Source organism: Eumetopias jubatus, unplaced genomic scaffold (assembly GCF_037043125.1).
Source record: "Eumetopias jubatus isolate StellerSeaLion01/CBP00866 unplaced genomic scaffold, mEumJub1_p1.0 scaffold_1, whole genome shotgun sequence".
NCBI lineage: Eukaryota > Metazoa > Chordata > Mammalia > Carnivora > Otariidae > Eumetopias > Eumetopias jubatus.
This window is the reverse complement of record NW_028274807.1, coordinates 3,507,575-3,530,689: the sequence shown is the minus strand read 5'-3', so window position 1 is coordinate 3,530,689 and position 23,115 is coordinate 3,507,575. Positions and strand designations below refer to the sequence as shown.

The 23,115-nt window shown below is 56.2% G+C and overlaps 1 protein-coding gene across 2 annotated transcripts; it reads right to left on the bottom strand.

Moving 5' to 3' along the window:
- Positions 1–397: 397 nt before the first annotated feature.
- WDR4 (WDR4 tRNA N7-guanosine methyltransferase non-catalytic subunit) lies at positions 398–22,882 on the bottom strand. 2 transcript variants are annotated; one of them, XM_028126532.2, is made up of 11 exons: positions 22,773–22,879; positions 20,790–20,855; positions 19,868–20,011; positions 15,607–15,763; positions 14,783–14,895; positions 12,493–12,553; positions 8,773–8,871; positions 6,960–7,024; positions 5,857–6,040; positions 4,869–4,938; positions 398–2,632 (listed from the first exon to the last, which is right to left on the bottom strand). In XM_028126532.2, the coding sequence occupies exons 1-11, from the start codon at positions 22,859–22,861 to the stop codon at positions 2,451–2,453; spliced, it is 1,230 nt and encodes a 409-aa protein (XP_027982333.2). In that variant the 5' UTR covers positions 22,862–22,879; the 3' UTR covers positions 398–2,450. The 2 variants fall into 2 exon arrangements, with proteins under 2 accessions (XP_027982333.2, XP_027982334.2); XM_028126533.2 differs by lacking the exon at positions 6,960–7,024 and having other exon boundaries at positions 5,857–6,015; positions 22,773–22,882.
- Positions 22,883–23,115: the final 233 nt, after the last annotated feature.

The window sequence follows — 23,115 nt, the reverse complement described above, 5'->3', positions numbered from 1 at the left end:
TGCACGCGTGACCGTGACAAGAATGAAAGCAATTCAGGGGCGCCTGGGGGGCTCAGTCGTTGCGCGTCTGCCTTCGGCTCAGGTCATGGTCCCGGGGTCCTGGGATCGAGCCCCGCATCGGGCTCCCTGCTCCGCGGGAAGCCTGCCTCTCCCTCTCCCACTCCCCCTGCTTGTGTTCCCTCTCTGGCTGTGTCCCTCTGTCAGATAAATAAAATCTTAAAAAAAAAAAAAAAAGAATGAAAGCAATTTGAAAGCAACCACAGGAAAGATGGTGATGCCCGTGGTCCCCCTCCTACTCCGTTCTGATCCTGATGGGCTGCTCGGCACAGCCTCGTACTGACAGGCATGTTTGAGTCTCACCATTAAGTGCAAGAGGCCCCGCCTTACACACCCCCCAGCTCCAGCCAGGAGACCCAGGGACCCCTCCCAACCTGGCCCTGTTTTACAAAGACACCTGCCCACAGAGAACACGAATGAACGTTTGGTGAGAAAGAAGATCAACGTGAACACAGAAGAATAGGGTTTGTTCTGTCTTTTAATGGGGCGCCTGGGTGGCTCAGTCGTTAAGCATCTGCCTTCGGCTCAAGTCATGATCCCAGGGTCCTGGGATCGAGCCCTGCATTGGGGTCCCTGCTTAGTGGGAGGCCTGCTTCTCCCTCTCACAGCCCCCCTGCTTGTGTTCCCTCTCTCGCTGTGTCTCTCTCTTTCAAATAAATACATAGAATCCTAAAAAAAAAAAAAAACACACTACACGTATTTAAAAGGGATCTTAAAGAAGGATTGACAAACTTCTCCGTGAGAGCTAGATCATAAATACCCTGGACTCTGCCGGCCATTTGGTCTCTGTGGCAACTGGCCCACTCTGCTGTTAGAGCACAAAACAGACGGAGATGGTACCTAACAAACAGGCTGGCTGTGTCCCACTAAAATTTTATTTAAGGACACTGGAATTTGAATTGCATATGACTGTCACACACCGTGAAATACTTTTTTTCTTTTGATTTGTTTTCAACCATTTAAAAACATAAAAGCCATTCCAAGCTCATAGGCCGTACAAAACCAGGCCTGCAGGCCACTTTACAAGACACCAAAAAGACCAAACCTAAGTTTCTCCTAAAGCCAAGAATTTCAAAGCAGATTGTCAAAGAGAACTCTGCCTGTGCCCAGGGCAGTGCTAACGAGGTTCCTACCAGGAGGACCTGGGCCCCAGCACCCCGTCCTGCCCCAGGCACACCCCCTCTGCTCCTTGAACAAAACACTTCTGCCCTTGTGGGAAGGGACCCTGAGCAGTTCAAACACAGCACTGTTTTCGGATCGATGTGTACAGCAAAACAAGGCACTTAGGAAAAGCTAAAGCATTCTCACTTCTGATACACAAAAGCATTTGTTTCTCGTATCCCAAAAAACCCCTCACCGAGGTCATCGCGGACACACACGGGTTTTCCGTATTCGAGACCACTCACTGGGAAGCGGGCAGAAGCACAGATAACCAAAGCAGCAGAGGCAACTACGAAGCCCAACCACCAAAGAAATGCTTCTTCATTTTAGGGGGTCAACGTTTCAGTCACAAACAGTGCACGCATCAAAAACGGTTTTGCTCAGTGTATTTTGAAATCAGTTCCCGATGCTGGGGCTACACGTGTCCAGAAGCTGCACGAGCTCATCTTTATTGAGCAGTGATTAGAATTCGCTTGACACCCCCGGTGTCTGCATCGTGTGCACGGAGCTCACAGGGAAATCACACCCGCGCGTGACGGCCTCGACCATTTCCCTGCAGAACTCCGTTACAGCCAGGGCTCCCGGGTCCTCGCACACCCCGAAAGAAGCCGAGGCTGGGCCCTGCGCCCCCACCGAGCCCGCATCACATCGGCAGCAGCCGCACTTCTTGAGCGGGCACCTCTCGCCACGCAGGGACCCAGCACGGGGGCAGCGCAGGTGCTGACGGAGGAACGGAGTCCTCCACCCCATGGCCAGCGGCCCCCGTGTTGGACAGCGCAGGACACCGTCCAGAGGGAGACCCGGGGACAGAGCGTGTCTATCACGCTGCCACAAACACGTTCGGCATGTGCATCTTGCCGGAGGAAAAGGCGTCCAGCGTTACGGGAACAGTGCGACACCGACAGCCACCACAGCGTGTTCCGATTTCCTCCAACATGAAGAAACAGTGCTTCCAGGCACTTGCACTACTCACTTGTAGTTTCTCTAGCTGAGTCACACGCAGCACGGCTTCCCTTCAGCCAGGGGGCGCCCAAGACGCCAGGCAGGGGAGCCTCTGCACAGTGGAAGAAAGTTCTAGAGCCCAGGACACCCACCCGTTCTCCGGGACGGCCCACGTGTGTGCTGAGCTGGTGCGGACCGGACTGTCACCAAGCGTGGGTCGGAAGCGACATCCCCCTTCTGCCTCCTAAAGGGGGCCTCCGGCCGGGAGGGGGCGAACGCACTCGGCGCAGCTAGGACGAGCACCTCAGGGACGCCTCCCCTGGCTTCGTCTTCTTGGCCTGCCCATTGGGCCCCGGGGGCGGGTTCTGCCGCCGCTTCTGCAGCCTCTCCTCCTTCTTCCTCAGGTAGGCCGTCACGTTGTCAAAGGTGGCCTTGTAGAGACCGCTGAAGCCCACATCCACGCCGGCCGCACCTGCACGAGAGGAACGAGGACAGAACCCAGGTAGGACGGGAACCAGTGGGCCGGCGGGGCCCCGGGCCGGCGGGGGCTCCCGGGAGACTTGCACCGCCCGTTCCGAGGCGCGCCCGCGAGGCCCATCTCCTGGTGGTCACGCAGCCGGACCTAAAACTGCTTCTAACACACCAGAGCCGGGTCACCGCTGGGAGACGAGGCACAAGGGCTGTGGCCTGCACGGTCGTGCTGGTGGAGCTGCCCCCACGCTGAGAGCCGCCCCACAGGGGCCCTTGTGCTGGGGTCTGAGGGCGGCCTCCGGCCAACAGCCAGCAAGGGAGTGAGGCCCTCGGCCCAGCAGCCTGCAGGGACCAGCACGCCGCCAACAACTGCTCGTGCACCTGGAATCAGACCTCACCCCCGGGGAAGTGGTCCTCTCAGGACTGCGCTGGGACACTAAGCCTCAGGACCCACAGAAACAGCGAGATAAAAAGTGGCGTTGTTTTCACCCACTGAGGGCAGGTTACTTGTTACACAGCAATGTAACAGATGAGGATTGATCTAAATGTCAAGAGTTCAGGGGCATGATGACCACAGACCAGCCCCAGGGGATCGACCTCAACCTGGCCAGAAACTCCACAGGGACCATCGGCAATGTGCCCGCCTGTGCCCTGCACGGTGAGCTCCCCACTCGCTCCGGCTTCCCTACCCCTCCTATGACTTTCAAGCTCAGCTGGCCCGCCTTCCCCACGCTCTCTCCCCCTGCACCCTCCCCCAACCCCTGCGCTGTGAACGGGCCGTTTTATCTGCAGAAGCTCAGGGAAGCTAAGCCCGCCCCGGGCTGGCCCTCCCGGGCAACCCACAGCAGGGCATGCTGGCCCCAGGCCCCGGCAGGGAGGGCGGCATGTGCCAGGTGGGGAGCAGGCTCACTAGTGTCCCTGACACAGTCCTGCCATGGATCCATTCGACAGTGTTGCTGAAGCAAATGCATACAGTGCTGGGGAGGGCGGAGCCCTGTCACCGCCCTAGTCCCTCCACCCTAAAAGGAAGGAAATTAACCCCGGAACTCAGAACCAACAAATCACCTCGAGAATGCCTTCCATGAGACATTTAGATCACTGCTAGCTGTCAACAGAAATGGAATTTATGTTTGAATGTCCTGAATTCCGAGGAACTCTGACTTCTCCCTGGGGAATACTTTTGAAAGATGTCTTCTGGACAATAATTTGTGTACTTAAATGAAGGAGTCTGACTCCCAATGCTGGGTCACCATTCATCCTTCTGACAGTTGCTTCAAATCTCTGCCCAAGAACATCACGGGGTCGCTAGAGGCTGCGTAACTAAAGGTTTGCCTTCCTCTACCGAGACAAATGGAATGAGGTCGGAGCACCTGGGTGGCTCAGATGGTTAAGCGTCTGCCTTCAGCTGGGGTCATGGTCCCAGGGTCCTGGGATCAAGCCCCGCGTCGGGCTCCCTGCTCAGTGGGGAGCCTGCTTCTCCCTCTGCCTCCCTCTTCATGCTCTCTCTCTCGTGCACTCACTCGCTCTCTCAAATAAAATCTTTTAAGAAAAAGAAAATGGAACAAGGTCTCCTCATTCTGACGTTCTCAGGCAGGAGGACTAAGTGAGGGCAGCACCCAGCGCTCACCTTAGGCCCTTCCGCTGACCAGGACCACGTGGCTCTGATCGCCTGGCCACCCTCACAGACTGCAGCACCACAAGGCGGCGGGGGGCGGGGGAGGGGTCCTGCCTTCCCACTACTGCCTCTCCTCTTCCCTTGGCCTGGTGTTCCTACTGGGACCCACCCTGGCCCACGGAGACCCACAGGCAGTCCACTGTTTGTCCCCACACCTGACTTCGTGGCCAGGAACCACACACACACGTGTGGCTGCTCAGAGCCAATATTCAGGGCCCGTGAATCGCCCTGCCACTCCACCTGGAGGCCCACCACTACCAGCCCCTCCCAGGGGACCTGCGACACACAGCCCTGATGGCAGAGAGGTGGACAGTACTCCAACTCTGACCCTGGTTCCCATCAAGCTTAATCATCCTGACACGGACTGCCCAGGTGCGGGTCAGCTCCTCAGTGCCCCGACCAGCTGCCGCCCTTGTGGACGGGGATACAGGCACATGCCACACATCCTGGACTCTCGCCCACAGAAGTGGCTTCCTACTGTGTATGGTATCCTGTAAGCTGGCCCTGTCCGTGGCCAATTCTGGACATCATCCCAAAAAGCAGGCTGTGCACACACTCTCACCTTCCAGCATGGCCCAATTCCCCCGAAGACAGGCGGAGACCTTCTTTAAGGCGGCATTTTCAGGAACAGCCTGAGAAGACAAACGGAAAACGCTTATCAGAAAGACACAGGACTACAGCCCCAGCACCGCCGCCAGAGGCACCCCAGACCTGCCGGGCGTGGTCCAGGCTGCCAGGCCCTCGGGAGCACCAGGCAAAGCTGGCCAGCCATCCCGCTGCGACAGACACAGCAGTCACATCACGTCATGACAAAGACCCACGATGTGTGGGCCGCCAGGGGTCCACACGCCGGCTCGTCCTCGTACCATTGGCTGAGAAGCCCAACAGGGGACACGTACCAGCTAGTGGCATTCTGGTCACCACTACTTTTTAGACAAAAATACCCAAAAGGTTCAGGGGCACCACCAAAGCCCTCAGTCAAGTGAGCACGTGTAAAGGACGAGACAATCTGCACAGTGCTCTGGTGGGCTTCATCGGATCCCCTCCCCCCAGTGTCGCAGGAGATCCCGGACAGGCAGGGGACAGCCCCGCTTTACAGACAGGGGAGGCAGCTCAGAGAAGGGGTTAAGGTTTGCACGTCACCCAGGGAGGAGAGGCTCGCTCAGCCCACAGCCCACATGCCTCTCTACTCCTGATTCCATGCCCCAGATACAAGGCCATGCTAAGCCTACCAATGTCAAGGACACAGAGCCAAATCACACCAACTGCTGGTTTCTCTGCTAAAAAGATGTGTGACCAGGACAATCACAAGAAAAAATAGGCCTATGAGGGAGACCATCCCGCAAAGAAACACTGCAAGCATCATGACATTAGATGAGCTGGCCGGGCACCCCTGCTCCCTGAACCCCCGGCACAAGTCCTCTGGCCACCACCCCCCAAGGACGCAGCCCCAAGCACCAAGACATGATCAAGCTGAAAGTGGGCACAGCTGTTGCCCCCCCCCACCCCCACCCCAGGCTTAGGGGCGGCAGGGGCCCAACACGTCTTACCTGCCACCAGCCGTCCACAGGCCTGCAGAGCGCAAGGGGGGCTTCCCGGCAGTCCTGCAGGACCCACAGTCCCTGGCCCTCCTCGAAAGCAATGTCCCACACTCTGTGCTGAAAAGCCAGCTGCTGTCTGTAACCCAGCTGCTGTCTGTGGGCATCGAGCTGGAAGATGTAGACAACAGGAATACTTTCCGCAAAGAAAGAGAGAAAAATTATTACAACTACCACGAGGCCCATGTGGGTATCACTGGACAACAGAGAGCAGCTCAGCACTGTGCCCGGCTCTGCCCCAAACACAAGACCCAGCCGCCACCACCATCGTGACTCTAAGCCCACGAGACTCAGCCAGATACACCCAACCCAAGAGCCACAGGAACCGAGACATCATATAAAGGTCTAAGTCAGTAAGCTCCAGGTTAGCTGGTCCCACTATGACAGGGAGCCGGTACAGGACAAAGGAACAAGTCGTGGGGGAGGGGGGACTGTCCCAGCTACAGTAGCAGACGGCGCTGGGCACTGGGTGCAGGCGCCTCCTGGCTCTAAACCTGCATCCTTATTTTAAAACAAACTAAGATGCCCTCTGCAGGCTTGCTGTGAGGACAAACTAGACGGGCAGAAACACCAGATACCTACCCAGCACATAAACAACGCTCCAGAACCCGCTGGGTGGCATGCACTCCCGAAATCCTCCTCCTCAACACCACGAGCCCTCGGGTGGGTCCTACTGTGACCTGCCCCAGGTCGGGTGTGCGGGCTCTATCGGGACCAGCCCTCAGGTGGGGCTGACTGAAGCGTATTCTACAACTTTGCTCTCACCCTCAGGTGGGACTTTATCATGCATAAAGACCAACTGGAGACCAGGGAATATAAACAGCAAGTAAAAGAGCGCCACTCCACTCTAAGGAAAGGAACCCACACCCCTCAGGCAACAGCCATCCTCCCAGAGTGAAACTCACTGCAGGGACAGGTTGTACAAATAAAAGCGTCTAAAGCCTCCCAACAAGGAGACAGCCCACGGGGTCACTGGAACCACCCATGTTATTCCCTCCCGCACGGCAGGTGTGTGGGACCCTGAAGTAAAGCCGCCAGCGCGTGAGCTCACCCACCAGTCACACAGCAGTGCCACGCAGCCCTCCTGGCACCAGTAAGTGATCCTGGATGTGGCGAACCTCTGCAAGAAAAAGGAGTAACATAACAGCACGTTTGCCTGTCAGGGACCCGACTCGGGACTCTTCTGTTCAAAGTGAGATCAGACACAGCAAGGTCTTGACAGCTGCCACTACGGTCAAGGAAGAAAAACAAGAAACCAGTCTTGGAACTTTCTGGAAATCCGAGAAAAGAAAGCATAGCAAACTACCCGTTTCACAATTCCAACATGCCACGGCAGATAGAAGCCTCTCTTGTGGCTCTGGCCTTCCCTCAATGTCTCCAAAGCCAACAGACTGGTCAAGAAGCAAGGACAGGAGGTGACAAAGAACCCAAGGGATCATTAACAAGACACAATTACGTGTGCAAAGTCCACACATCCCGGAGTGGGACCATCCAGATGCCAGTCAGGAGAGGTGGGAGAAAAGGGGTGATGTTCACCAAGCCCAGCCCGAGGGGCAGGGGCCATGCCCCTGAGGGCTGCTGAGAAGGAAACGAGGAACCCAAGAGGCAGGGCCATCCACAGCTCGTGCAGCCTATGGGTGCCAGGCCCAAGGTCAGACACCTGCTGGTTCATGGTTCCCTCTCTGCCTCACACTCCCAACCCCGTCCTCGGAGAAAGAGACCAAAGTCAACTCACTATCCCTGAGCACCAGGAGATTAAGTGAGAGCATGAATGTGAAAAAGTTACTAGAACAAATCAGGTATCCATGCGCCATGGGCTCGGGGCGGGGGAGCACCAGGACTGCAGACACCCAAGAAGAGGCGCCATGAGCCAGCAGCCAGAGCAGCAGAGTCTGCTGACCTGGGGGCCCAGGCAGCCACTTGGCTGGGTCACCACAGCCCCAGGGTCCTTGAGGCTCTGGCCCATGGTCAGGCCTGGCCTGCCCACTTCTGAGGCCGAGTAAGGGCAGTGGCTACAGAGCAGTCTCAGGGGGGAGGAGAGAGAGCAGCCAACCCGAGGATGAGGCAGATGAGCCCCTCAACTCTGGCCCAGGTCTCCTGCGGGCTGGCGGGGGGCCACACAGGGGCTCCCGGGGAAAGTGCAAAGCTCCCCTGATAACAGCGAGGACACCTGGTCATCAAGAAACCACCCAGAGGGCCAGCTCTGCAGGCCTGGAGAGCCACGTCAGCAGACTGCTCCCTCCCTGCCAGGCCCAGGGGGGACTCTATAGGAAAACGGGTGGGGCCATCCTCGGGTGACCAACCTGGACCTCAGCGGTGCAGGGCATGAGCCCAGGAGCATCACAGAGCTAGGTGTCCACGGCGACAGAATCCAGAGTACCCCCAAAAGGCAACCCACATATTTTCCCTGGAAAATCTCTCACAATCAAAGGCCCAGGTGACCTGACCTGGGGACACACTGGCTGGTGGGTGTGGGATCCCAGGGGTAAGAGAGTGGTCATCGAGATTGACCCATGACAGGCAAAGGGAGAAATGCAGGAACGGCGCTCAGCTCCCTGACTGGCTATAAACCCCTGGAGAAGCTCTCTGCTCAAGCACCACTGTCTTTTCCATTTCCAAGCAGGACTGGAGGAGGCACTTCTGTACCGTGGTTGTCCAAACACAAATAAGGTAACAGAAGTTATTTCCCACTTACAGGACTGAACACCTTTAGAGTTTGAAGTACACGATCTCTCCCAAGCTGGAAGACGTCTGTGCTGACGGCAAAAAAATGTTTCCAACACAAAAGTGGTTTTGTTCGCAGGATCCCAGTGACTGAAGAGGTGCCCTATAAGCCCCGACAAACCCGAGACAGAAGCGTGATATTACCTTGTCGGCCCACGGCTCCGCCGGCTCCCGCAGGCTGGTCAGGTGACAGCAGTGCAGCTCTTGGCCACTCCGATACTCCCAGAGCCTCAGGGTGCGGTCCTGCACACAGCGCAGACAGGTCAGCATGCGTGTGTGGGGGGCAGGCCAGCCTCTGAGTGTGGGGGCTTCCGGCAGGGGCTGGCATACTGCTCAGCGGCAGCCAGCGCCACAGCGCTCTGTTCTGAGGGATGACTGTGCGGCCACTCCAATTGTTAGCAAAACACCCGTGACCCCCACACAGCAGAACGGGCAGAAGACACGAGACAACCTGCCTCATTCACGTGTAGGACGTCAAAGACCGCGGCTGCCCTACTCACGCCAGGAGGATACACACGCGCGTGGGCATGCGCGCACACACACGCGCGCTTCAAGGGTCACACATTGCACAGGAGACACGTGGGTGGGGCTGCTGAGCACGACAACTGTCCCGCTTCCCTGTTCAGGAAGGGGTGAAAAGTGGGCGTCCGCCTGTTACCCGTGAGATTGTGAACTGGCGCAGATAAAGAAACTGGCATGTGTACCGAGAGCCTCAGTGCTCCAAAAATAAGCATCAACATGAGAGAGCTCATATTAACAACTGCTCGTCACAGATCTCACTAGAAGGACAGGACGTAGAAAGAACTGCGTATCTGGAAACACTCAGGACACACAGGGAGGGAAACAGAGCCTAGCTGGCTCGTCCGCTTGGCTGGCACACCGGGGACCTCCATCCCATGGACCCCCACCCCGTGCACCAGAGCCCATCGCTGACAACAGGCGTGCACAGGCCCATGTGCACGTGAAGCCCAGATTCTGAGCAAACCAACGAGACGGCATTGACACAGCCCACGCGGAGTTCCTAAATGACTGGGAGAAAAGAAAAGCAATTCCCCCAAAGTGTAAGAGCCAGGGTGTGCGGGTACTGGGCATGAGCACGAACACCTGCCAGGAAACTACAGACAAACATGGAGGCAAAGGCCCGCTCACCCCGACCCGACCTCCCTCCGCAGGGACGGGAAAGGGATGTTCCCGAAGCGTGAAGCCTTGAGGACAGAGACGTGAGGAGACAAGACAATGGTGAGGCCGCCTGGGAGCAGACGAAGGCGGGGGGACTGGCCGCAGGAGGCCACCACACAGCGGCTGGGCCCAGCAGGCCCGCGGCAGCATGGCCACCCCGGGGGCAGTCAGCGCGGCCGGACTCCCCACCCCTGCGGCTTGCAGAGCCGCGGGTTCACCGTCTGCGGCCAGGGAGCGAGAGCCCACAGTCTTAGGGACTCCAGATCCCTGCCAAGGGGCACCACCGGCCCTCCCCAGTCACCTCCCAGAACATGGGGACAGGCCTGACGCCCAGAAAGGTGAAGACTGAGCCAGGTAACCACCAGGAGAGGGCTGCTCCAGATGGCCTGTGGGTGCCCAACTCCAACACCCTGGGCTCCCAGAGACAGCCTCCACCATGCTGGTCAGTACCCTGTCCCCATCACATATGGACAGATGCAACCACCAGACATCCGCAGGAAACCTCCACTAGGAAAGGTGGACGCCACACAGGGGCAAGGAAACATACACATGAGCTCAGGGAGATCGAAGATCCTGCACTCAGGACCAACACCAACGGGGCCAGGACCCTGGGCTCGAGCCCCGCACGGGGCTCTCTGCCTGGTGAGCCTGCTTCTCCCTCTCCCTCTGCCACTCCCCTGCTTGTGCTCGCACGTTCTCTCTCTGTCTCTCTGTCACATAAATAAATCTTGAAAAAAGAAAAGGACACTTGGAGGACAAGAAAAAGCTCCTGACAATTACCGGGAACAGCAGAAATGAAATCCCCACAGGACGCTGTTCCAAAAAGCAGAAGTAGGACATGAGACAGAGGCCAGAGGAAAGAAAAAGAAGCAGGCAACCAACAGAGCCCAACATCCCACTACACAGATTCAAGGAAAAGCGCCCGAGTGAGAACACCCCCGGTACCAAGAACCTTGAATCGCAGGGGCCACTGACCTTGCAAGCTGGCCTCCAGCGCCCGGCCCCCATCTCCCCCAACGTCAGAGCACAGGAGCAAGAAGGCCCCCAAAACGTCCAGGAAAGGGGGAACAGATCCCACCGAAAGGACCCAAACTCAGAACGGCCTCAGACTTTTCAAGTGAAAGTGGGGAGAAAGCCAAGTACAGAAACCAACCAGAGAAAACACCGGCCCCTCGCCTTCCAAATCCCTGGGAGGAACTCTCACCTTGAGCTCTATGCCTGCCCACCCACCTGTCATTGGGGTTAAAGGGCACTTCCAGGACCCAGGACAGCAGCCTTATGACAACACCCTCCCTCCACCTTCAGAGGCACTGCTCCGAAAGACAGAAGAGACAGACAGACAGACACGGACACAGAGAGGATGAATATGAATATGGGGGTGGGGGTGCTACCGGAGGTGCAGCCCACCAGGAAAGGCAACAACAGGCACATAGAGGGCGGGAGAGCACACAGAAAATGCGTGTTCCTGTTTCTCCATTGCTCAAGTTCTCTGTACACACGGGGCGGCCATTAAGAAGGCTGTGAGGCCCAAGGGCTCACCTTATAGGGGCGTTGGGAGCCACAGCCATTTTCCTGTCGGCCTAACAGCAGAATTTCACTTTACAAGTACAGTGCTTCTAATGAAAATGAAAAGCACACTCTGCAAGGTGTGGGGCACACGGCGGGCAACGCACCCCCGCTGCTCAAGAACTATCCCTCCTACATCTTCAAACAGATCACAGGCAAAATGCCCGAACTTGCCAAGCTAGTGCTAAAATCAAAGTTGTTCATTTTACTTTTCTAGGCGCTTGAATATTTTTTTTTATCATGAAAAAGACTGGAAGGCATAGGTACAGCAAAATTCACAAAAACGGGCCACCTCTGGGGACTCCAGCCATATCTATTTTCTTGTTTGCTATTGCAGGACCACGCACTGCTGTGAAGAACAGGACACGGGACAGCAGAAACTGTGAGAACACAAACGTGGCGAAGGAATGAAACACAGACAGACAGTGGCCAGATGTCTGCGGGACGCTAGGGAGGCCGCTCTTCCCACCCAGAAACCCTAACTCTTAGGAGGTTCAGGCGCCTCCCGTGCAGCCCCCTCCCCCCCACCTCCCACTGCCAGGCACCTGAGTCCCATAAAACACTAAGGGGCAGGAAAGACAGGAGGAGGAACAGAACAGAGCTTATAGAAAAAAAGAAAAAAATGAGACACCATGAGTAATTCAAACCCTTCGCTTTGGCAAAAACTACAGTTCAATGAACCTTTTAAAGATTATTCCTTAGAGCCAAGTCTCTGATCACTAAACCACCAAGGCTTCGAGCCCCAACTGCCAGGACATAGAAATTTTCGTTACCAATCAGAGGCCCCGCCAGGCTGGGGTGAAGAGCAAGCACAGCAGTAACTGGATAGAACGCAGGTCCCCCGGAATTCAGAAGGGGTATTCCCACCTTCCCACCTGACTGCTAAAACAGAGATCACGATGCTGTTACAGATGTGGCTCCTGAATGGAAGGCCCTAAGCAAGAAGCCAGCCACAGGCAGCTCCAAAATTCGGAAAACAAGCACCATCTAGTGGACAGCCACCAAGTCAAAGAACCACAAATGGGAACAAAAGAGCTCGTGGCTGGCAGACCCATCCCCCCACGTGGCTCCCCTGCTGAAAGGCACCCAGACGCGCACACGGCAGAGCGAAGCACTTACCCCAGAGGAGGACAATAGCAGCTCGGGGTGGTCGGGCACCACGAAGATGCGGCTCACAAACCTACAGGGCAGAGAGAAGCAAAGGGGGAGCCGAGTTCCAGGGAGCTGCTGTGACGTCTGCTTAGGCCATCTGTCATCTCGGAGAGAAGCCTTCTCCCCCCAAACCCCTGACCCCCAACAAAAACTGCCATGGCTCCCACGTGTAGCTAGACAGCACTGAGCAAGCATGAGGAGCACACCGTGCCATTCTCCAGGCCCCAAGAGCCACAACCCCCAAGCAGGAGCGGGCCCCAGCCACGCTACTGGAAAGATCCATGAACATCTGTGTTGCTCACTCCAGCTGCCCTGCTCACAGCCCAAGACCTTCCCTGCAGGTCCGTGACGACAAGAAGCCTCGGGCAGAGACCTGCAGGACAGAGCAGGGGCGGAGGGCGAGCAGAAACACTGGCCAGCGGACTGACTCAGACCTCCTGTCCTTTACCCCGGGGCAGTCCCGCACCCAGCGGTCCCCAGAAGGCCACCCGGGGACCGCAGGCTATGAGCCAGCCTCTAGCCCCGCAAGGGGGGCAGCCTTCCCGGCTTCTCTCCCAATGATAACGTGACCACTAGCACATGGCTCCCGGGGATGCCCGTGACCGGATGGCCCAAGCAGTCCCCTGACGCAGGACAGCCGTTACAGAGGCCGTGAGTCACCTCAACGACTCAAGAGGAAGGAGAGAAACCAGTTTCCACAGATTTTACACGAGATTCTTAAACACCTACTTTTACTCCTTATTCACTCATGGAATTACCTCCTGAGCACCTACTACCTGCCAGGGGTGCTGAGGGCTGGCGACAGCACTGGGCGCAGCTGCAAGGGCCGCCGTCCAGGGCGCGGGCAGGAGACGGGCCAGCGGAGGCCTCGAAGAGTGCCGCCCAACATAAACACAGTGCCGGCCACGCCGTTTACATTTGCAAGTGACCACGTTAAGAAACAGACACAGATGAAAATAACTGACACTCTTCTTCCTTAACTTTATCCAGAATATTACTACCTAACACACAACCTAAATGAAAAATTAGTAACAAGCTGTTTTTGTGGCTTTTTTTGTATGAAATCTTCAAAATCAGGTCTTGTACACGGCACATCTCACTTCAGACTTCAGGACTCGGGACTCCTGTCTGGACAGTGCAGGCTATAGGAGAAAAGGAGAGCAGGGTGGGACAAGGGGGGGGCCTTCCCGAGAAGGCAGGTGGCATCTAGCCAGACACTGAAGAAGTGGAGGGGAGTGCAGCGTCCTGTGGGGAGAGCATGCCCATCAGTAAGAACAGCACGTGCAAAGGCCCTGAGACAGGAGTGTGCCGGGTGGGGGTGGGTGGGGAGCAGGAGACCCCAGTGAGAAACAGCGTTGGAGAGAGGGCCACGGGGCTTACAGGTCATAAGTCTGGATGCTGGCTTACTAGAGAGCTGAATCAAAGCCCCCATCAGCCGTCCGGAGCTACAAACTAGACCACCAGCGACCTTCAGAGATCACTTTACATTCCGTTCAAAACCAAAGAAAGGAGCAATCTCAGAATTAAATTAAGTCTCTCCAGTATGTTCCACTGCCTCCAATAATGCAGTGTTAAAACATTTTAGCAAATGAAACGAAAGGCTTCTCCTCTCCTCTGTAATTAGCCTTGAGCCCAAGAAGCCCGAGAAGAGCAGTGTTCCTCAGAAATGCCTCCCTTGCAAAATATCAAAATTCAGTTACTGAAAGAGAGCTCACTTGCCAGAAAAAAGGTCATAAAGGAAGGACCACTGCCCAGGCTCGGAGGCAATATAAGTCCTGGACGTTCAAATTACCGAAGTATATTCCCCCCGGCACTCACCCCCCTACCGGCCGCTAACCACTGTAGGCACTGACAGGGTCTACGCTGAGGAAGGAGTGTTCCGGAAACAAGCCCTCGCCCGGAGGCCAACACGGAAACCACTGGTGAGTACTAACGGCGGGAGGCGGCGGGCTTAGAGGGAAGGCCTCTCACACTGAGCCCTACGCTGGCTCCCGTGGGCAGCACGCCCACCGTGTGTGGCGACCACGCCCTGGGGTGTCAGACCTCAGTGCCAACAAGAAAACCTCTCCCCGAAACCCATGGGAAGGGACGGGAAGGAGGAGGCGGGGGTCCTGACGGCCCCTGGGCAGAAGCCCGCACCGAATGGGGCCTCGCCAGGGAGCAAGCAGCCCTGGCTTCACCACCGGCTGCCCAAGCTGAGCGGCCCACCTGTCCCTCGAGCCTGAGCTTCCTCCTGGCGGGCAGGAAGGGGACTCACTCTGTGTGCCCGAGGCAGAAGGACTCGATGCTGTGCGGCGCCGCGGCCCAGCTGACCCGGATCTTCTCGTCCCGGTCGGCGGTGAGGACATAGCGGTCGTCGGGACTCACGGCCTGCACACGGGGGTTAGAAAGGACAGACCTGCTGGGGGGGGGCGGGGCAGAGCTGGCCCGCCCCCCCCACCCCCTCAGGACCCGTCCCCAGGTCTACACGGTGCCACAGCCTCGTCCAGACACCCATCTAAACGCAGCCCCACCCCTCGGCCTCCAGCACCTGCTCGCCTTCCTCTCCTTCCTCCTTTAAGTGTCCCCGTGGCCAGCCAGTCACGGAGTCCTCGGGGGCTGTCCTTCAAGAACCCCTCCCTTGTTATCCTGGCCTCTCTCGTCGGGTCCCACCCCAGCTCCACCTCCCACTGGCTGCCCCCAGCCCTCACCGGGCCTCTCGGGGGAAACAGCTCCTGGCTCGGGTTGGAAGGACACTGAGTGAGGCCCGTAAAGCACGAGGACAAGCTTAGGCCTTGAGATGGTGCCTGCCCTTCCCACACGCCTCCTCTACCTCGTCACCCAAACCCAGGCCATCCCTTACTTCCAGAGCCACCCCGCCACCTCCTAAGTGGCCCATGGACATTCACCGTCAGCCTCACCATCCTGAATTCCATTCTCACGAACTCCCGCTCACAGATCTGCAGAGCCGTCCCTGCTACAGAACCCAAACCCCGACAGCTGGGATCACAGCCCTGGCCTCACCTCCCCATCAGACCCCCTGCCCCTGCCCCTGCCCCTAGCTGACCGTAGCAGACTTAATTAGGCCCATCACCCACGTACCACATCCAACAACATCGACAGGTGCCCAAGCTCAAGCTTGCCGCATCCCTGTGGCTCCAGCACTGAAAAGGAATAAACGTCCCCAGACTTGTCGGCCACCAAAAGCTTCTCCTCTGAGGCCATGAACGTCAGGGCCGTGCACCTCCTCACCACGGTCCTGGAAGGCAAGAGACACCCACCATCGGCTTGCCCAGGTCAGCATGAGATGGGCCGACAGACCTGCAGGCTGGCCTTTCTGCTGGTGTGTCAGCTCCACACCACCTGTCTCCCCTTCCGGTCACCAAAGGCAGTGCCAAAAACATAAAGCAATTAAGAGAACAGAAACAAAGCCAGTGCCTTAAACCAATTCTATTTTGGAATATCTTTGCTTTTGTGACAGCAGAATCCGGGTGGTGGACATCTAGGTGTCCAGTATGACATCTTCTCAAATCTGCTGTGTGTTTGAAAACTGTCATGATAAAATGTTGGGAGAACTGCCTCTTGACCCCCGGCACCTCTACTGGGCGTTCTGGGGAAGAAAATGGCCAGCTTCGTAAACACCCAGTGTGCTCTGATCAGAACCAGAAGCACACTCACCACGTAGGGCCCTCCTACCCGGGCAGCTTCTTCCCGTCCACGACTGCAGAGTCCACGCCCCAGCCCGGGGGGCGGGGGGGTAGAGGGGGGGGCCTGCCGAGCGGGAATCCCACGTGCTGCTCATGCACAACACCCCTGAGGATGGGGCGACACACCTGTCGGCAGGCGCAGCACTCGCCGTCCCTTACCCTGGGACGACTCCGGAGTAGGGCGAGCCGCTGCGAACAGCATGCACTGCTGGGGACGTCTGCGTCCCAGCTCCGGCTATGTGACAGTTACCACACTCCTGAATTCAAACCCTCGGTCCAGATTCACAAGATCTGCCACATCTGCCGGCTGGCTCCATACCACGCCAGCCTAAGAAACAGTTACAGCTCCCGCCACACACACACCTACTCCTCCGGGGTCTCACTACTGGTGGGGAGCAGGGCCCACGCAGCTTCCCGCCGCTGGTGCTCTCACGGTTCACCTCCTTGCTACCGGCATCTCTACAGCAGAACGCGCTTTCCGCAAGGCAAGACCCTGCACTTTTCATCCCACGCTAGATACCACGCGTGACCCTGCTTCACACACGAACCCCAGGCTTGTCTGCGTTACCTAACTCTGTGGCTCTCCTCGCCCTCCTCTGTCACCAGAGGGGGCAGAAGGGGACTCACTTTCCAACAAGAGCCAGTCAGTGTCTGTGCACACGGCCCCCGGCCCCCTGCAGCTGGGGCCCCCCACGTCACAGTAAATAGAAACTGGAGCTTGAAGAAGCCACATCTCCAACACGAGGACCGCACAAAGACCTCCCGGGTTCTCAGGAGCAGAGGGGCAGAAGGACAGAAAACGCAGGGCTGAGGGCCGGCAGCCGCGTCCCAGGACTCCGCCGCCCACAGCGGCCGAAGCTCCTCCTGCGCGTACCTGAGCCGTGGACAGTGGACAAGACGAGAAGGAGGGACATAAACCTGGAGAACACAACAGAAGAGCACGGGGCTGCAGGCAAGACTAACCCACTCTCTGAGCACGCGGTCCCTGAAATGCCACCATGTGTTCAGATGGCCCCTCACACGCCACGTGGCCACCAGTCCAGACAGTGGCCTAGGCCAGTCCCGCACGAGTATCGGGCGTGGACTCACACGGGCACCGCCCCCCCCCCCCCCAGCCCCAGCCCAGTCCCGAATCTTGTCCCTTTGTCTTCTACCAGTGGGGGAACTTTAATCTTCTCGGGCCAAGTTAGTCCTGGCAAGGATTCTAGGACGCTGCCTGGCTGAACAGAGCAGGTGGGGGTGAGGGTCTGAGGGGTCAGGTCACAGACGTGGGCGGGCAGGTCATGAGACCGAACAGTAGTTGGGCTGGCCACTTTGCCCCAGCAGAAGGCGTGGGCCTCACCATTCTTCGGGATCTGCACTCCCCCGCCCCCCCCAGAGTCACGGGGTTCACAGCCCAGCGTTCCCATCCTCATGCCTCCCAGGGCCAGCCTGACCCTCTCCCCTCTGCCACCACCAAGCAGCGCACTGCTGGTCAGGTAGCTGAGCCCTAAAATCCCCCACCCAAGCCCCCCTCCAACGAGCCACACTTGTTCAACAAACTCAGTGCATAGGGGCCTATGGGCCACCAGGCCCTGCAGAGCACCGAGAATAACAAGCTCCCCGACACCACACACCTCCAGCAGCCAGGCAGCTTTGGGCAGAACAATCTCATTTCCTGGGGCTCTGTCTTTCCACATACTTGTATTATTTCAATACAGGCATTTTCTGAACTGGTATGATTTCCTATGTAAGATTTCTCACTAATAAACGCACACATCACAAAAGAAAATATCATTGTCACCACAAGTGTCCTACTTTTAGTTCAGAAAACCTAGCCCTGGTTCTGGGCCTCTGTCACTGTAAACTGAAACCTTGAAACCAATCATTGCTACGCACTATTTCCATCTGGGCTATTCCTTAAAACCCTCCATGATGAAGCATTAAAGCCACTGGAGAGCTCCGAGCTGTGAGCAACTCCTGGTCAAATGTGGATGTCGGGAGCCCAGGACACCCCCACACTGAACGGAACAACAGATGCATGGAGGATGGGTGTTTTTCTGAGGAAGGGGTCCATCTGTCTGTGCCTCCCGCCAAGTGTTAAAGGCCACTGGACCAGGCAGCAGCGCATCTTACGTTGAGGTCAGCATACATCCACAGGACAAGGCAACGTGAGAAAGGCAACCCCTAGACCTGTGACGTGATCTGGCCCAACCCCTTCATTCAGTGGCTTAACACAGACGGGATGGGAGTTATCCAGGGTCCTGCAAGCAACATCTACACGCACAACGTACCTCCCATAGGCAACACGAGGCCCTGCACACCTAACGCAGAGGTTTCCGACACAAAGCTATTCTGCTGGTATCAATGTAAAAACCAGGACGAAAAATACAATTAAACAGGGAAAAAAATGCAAGGGCCAGCCACTGTTTGCTGAAGTGTAACTGCCCACCCTGAGTGTTCCTAGATCTCTACGTGAAGACAATCGCCAACACGCCACCTTCAAAAGACAAAACAAACAAAAACACAGCATCTTCCCCTCAGACACCCAGAGACCACAATGCAGAAGGAACCAGACATATACACACAGGGCTCTGTGCCTGAACACCCATCCTGAGCCTTACGCTCCAGAGGCCTTGCCCTGCATTCCCCGATAGCCTGACAGCCACAGGGACGCGCTGACAGTCCAGAGAAGTCTAGATTCCTCCTTCCAGATCCTGCACAATGCCAGGAGCCCTCGGAGAACGGCCAGAGCCCCGCCACGAGCCCTGGGCGCTCGTCCTTCAGTCAAGGTGCAAGCTCCACCACAGGATGCAGGGGCCTGTTGGCAGGCTGTGTGGTGTCCCCTTGTCCCAAGTTCAGGATGAAGTGCTACCCCTTAGCGGGGTGCACATACTAATATAGACTGCCATCTGCAATTTGCCTTTTTACTCTTCTCTTAGAAAATAAGATGCAAGAGGAATCCAAAAAGCATAGCTCTCCCCGATACAGGTGTGAGCCAGCTACAAAGTGAAATCCTTAACCTTGGTTCTTAGGTAGTTAGACGTTAACATTATAACCTGCATGTATCTCTCTCACTCTCTAGGGACAGTTAAGCCGTGCAGCCTCAGGGAGGCAAGGATGAGGGGAAGGCTGACTCTGCTCCATGTGGGTGTTTCCATCCCAGTCACAGACATCATAATTCCAGCCCTCACCCGCTTGAGGAAATAAAGAACTTACTATCAGGACACTGTCCGAGTAAGACAAATCTATACCTGCCCAGGGCCTAGTATCAGCATCACCCACCTCCTCTCCTAAGCCTGCTGATTTTCTTCATTTCTGCCAGCACGAGGCTGGAGGAACACGGGAAAGCAGGGTGGCATAGTGGCCAAGGGCACCGACTCTGGAGCCAGAGTGACCAGGGGCAGGGGCCAGCTCTGCCCTCTGAGGTGACCAATCGGGATCAGCTTCCAGACTCCCACCAGGGATGTGGGTGAGAACAACACCCCCACCCCCTTACACAGGGTTGTTTCAAGGGTTTAGTCAGTTAACACATGTAAGGCACTGACAACAGTGCGTGGCACGTGGCTGAGACTACGTGTTAGTTGCTCGTTCACTACATCACTGTCACTGCTGCGGGCATGCAAGTGTAAGCTGTGCGTTCAACATGGTAATTATTCAACGTTAGCATTTCATACCTGACACTCAGACATTGCCATGGTTTTGTACGGAAAAGAATCAGACGCTTACTGTCATCAGTTAAAGCAAAATAGCTGCCAGACTTGGAGAAGGTGGACGCCAGAATCATGTCACTCCCCTTATCCACGGGCTGCCCGTCCTCCCTGAGAAAGAAAGCACAAGGACGATTAGGGACCACCTGAGTCAACAAGGCTGCATTCCTCCAGGTTGGCCTTGTTCATTCACAACATGAGCAAAGACCGCGAACGGCATGAGGTTCATGTAGCCAGAATACAAACGCATATTAAGCAGACAAGGAGAGGTTCAAAACAGCTGTAATTTTTAAGGAATAAATCTAACTGAACAGAAAAATCTCTCAGCACACACACCAGAATCCAAAGAGCTGAGCCAGAAAGACCCTCAGAGATCACATCGCCCACTCCCTCACGGGGGGGGGGGGAGACACTCGATCCCAGGACCCCGGGATCATGACCTGAGCCGAAGGCAGACGCTCAACGACTGAGCCACCCAGGCGTCCCAAGGATTAAATCATATTTAAAAAAACTGAACCATAAGACCAATTCTACTAGAAAAAGGCACCATACAAAATTATCACACTCTTTCCTTATCTTTCAATTAACTAAAGCTAACTTCAACGCATTTAAAGTTACACTGCATTATTTCAAGATGCCCACAAGAGTTAGTTACTGACAGAAACTAGAATTACTCAGAAAAATCCTACTATTCTTAACGCCAAATTTAAAGTTAGTTCCACGTTTCTTTGCTGATGTCCTGGTTCATCCGCAGGACAGTATAAATAGTAACGAAGAATTCGGTGCAGAAGCAACTTACTTGATGACACAACAATTTACTTCTTAGGCTACCCTGGCCCACTTAGTCCAAACCATGATCAGGCCTGAAGAGGTTGCCCCATCATCTCACCCTTTATTCTCTTCCAACTTCTTTTCTGCAGTGCTGCAATCATACGTGAAGAGGACGTCATCATCACTAAGGAAAAACAGAAAGATTTTAAAAGGCGCACTTCATGAATAAAAATGTGAGGTTTTTTTTTCCTGGAGCACAAATATGCTCATACTCAATAAATGAAGGGTTTTATCCATGACAAGAAATTGTCTGGGTACAGTACTTCAAAGAAAGGCTAAGGAGCTTTAGTTGCCTAATCTTTTTTAGATTTGCCATACACAACGGGCATGGTTCCATACCAGATAATCTGTTAAGTAAAACAAATGAGAAAAACTCAATATGAAGTAATACATAATGTTTTACTCCCAAGAAAATCAACGCAAGATGGTTATGTTAGAAGAAATGATGTTCTGGGCGCCTGGGTGGCTCAGTCGTTAAGCGTCTGCCTTCGGCTCAGGTCATGATTCCAGGGTCCTGGGATCGAGTCCCACATCGGGCTCCCTGCTCAGCGGGAAGCCTGCTTCTCCCTCTCCCACTCCCCCTGCTTGTGTTCCTGCTCTCGCTCTCTCTCTCTAATAAATAAATGAAATCTTTAAAAAAAGAAGAAGAAATTATGTTCTGATGTTTTTTGGTGAGGCTCCTGCATCCCAATTTAAAACTGCCACCATTTAAAAATGTCTCAACTACCCAAGAAAGCTCCCATGGCTGCCAAGCACCTGACAGTACTGGAGTCAGACCCTAAGCTCTCTGCAGTTTATGCCCATCTTCTCCCTTCCAGTGCTTGGCAGAGACCAGATATCTTGTACAAACTCCTAGCCTTTAAAATAACTGCGCTCAGACTCTTTTCCCAAGGAACACTGTGGTGTTGGAATGAGTAGTTCTGAGTCAGAAACTTTGCCACCACCATTCTATTTCCTCAAGAGGCACACAGGAGAATCATATTAAAAAAAAAAAAATGATGGGGGCACCTGGGCGGCTCCGTCGGTGAAGCATCTGCCTTCAGCTCAGGTCATGATCCCAGGATCCTGGGATGGAGTCCTGAGTGGGGCTCTTTGCTCAGCGGTGAATCTGCTTCTCCCTCTCCTCCCTGCTCATGCTCTCTCTCTCTCTCAAATAAATAAAAATGAATCTTAAAAAAATGATGGATTTATTACATTCGATCTGTATCAAATGTAATATCAAGTCTAATAAACCTATGTCTCCCAGTGGCATGCGTTAGATACCATGAGCCTCTAAAAATAATCTGGAATATACAAGTTTGTGAGTAAATGTTTTGTGAAAACTAAATCTAACACTGAGTTGGATTTCTGAAACCCCGCTTTGAGCAAAGAGCAGAGAGTGTATTTACATTTGACAGACACATGGTCCGTTTCAAGTATGAATCCAAACTACCCGGGAAAGGAGTAAGGGGCCGAAACTGACCATGGGCCAAGACTATTCGATCAACACTTATTGTTAAAAATCCAGAGTGCTGTGTGAGAAAGAACATGAAACTGGGGAAAGCTAAAGGAGAACCCTGTGCAGGGGCACGGGGGGGGGGGGGGGAGTGTAAGACCTAGAGCGAGGCGAGGCGGGCGGGGGGGGGGGGGCAGGCGCCACGCCCGGAGAGGAAGTGCGCCCGGGACTCAGGCCCAACCCGTTCCCCGAGGGCAGGGGCCGCCTTCCTCCCCGCGCCCCCGAGGGGGTAGCCGCCGACCCAGAGACCGCGCGGTGCCCGGGGCCTGGCCCGCGTCTCCCCACGTGACCGTCCCGAAGCTCCCGGCACCCACCGGGCCGAGCACGCGGGACCCGCGGGCGCCGGCGAGGAGCGCGCCGGGGTCGGGTCTTGAGAGAAGGCGCGGGCACGCGGCCCGGCCGAGGAGGAGAGGGCGGCGGCGGGGCGCGCCGGGGGGGGGTCTCCCCGGGGCGGGCTCCGCCCTGGCGGCGCGAGGGAATCTGTTTCTCCAGGCCCCGACGCGCGCCCGCAGCCTGGGCTTCCCGCTGCAGGCCCAGACCCCTCACCTGCTCGCAGTGGAGGTGGCCAGGAACCGACTGCCGCCCCGCACCACCAGCGTCTGCCCGCACAGCGCCAGCCCCGCGGAACCCGCCATGCCCCCGCCCGCCGCGCCTCCCACCACGTGCACCGCCGAGCCCCTCTTCCTGGCGGCGCCGCACGATGACGTCGCGCGCAGGCGCCGCGAGGTGACGCCACTCGGCCCGCCCCCACGGTGGCCGAGGCCCCGGACATGCGCAGAAGGTGCTTTGCACCTTCGCCCTCTTGGTGGCGTCTTCTCCGTAGGTGGCCGGTTTAGTGCGGTGGGAATACACGCCCACGTGGGAACGCATGCTGAGCATTGCTCTTTTC

Bases quoted from the DNA above. Each gene is read 5' to 3' on its own strand.
- WDR4 (XM_028126532.2), bottom strand. From the start codon at position 22,861: ATGGCGGGTTCCGCGGGGCTGGCGCTGTGCGGGCAGACGCTGGTGGTG. The intron at 7,025-8,772 runs GTAATATCACGC...TTTTTCTTGCAG, and splicing joins CGGAGCCGTGGGCCGACAAG to AGGTTCGCCACATCCAGGAT. The intron at 2,633-4,868 runs GTGAGAGTGTGT...CCTCTCGTGCAG, and splicing joins GAATTGGGCCATGCTGGAAG to GTGCGGCCGGCGTGGATGTG.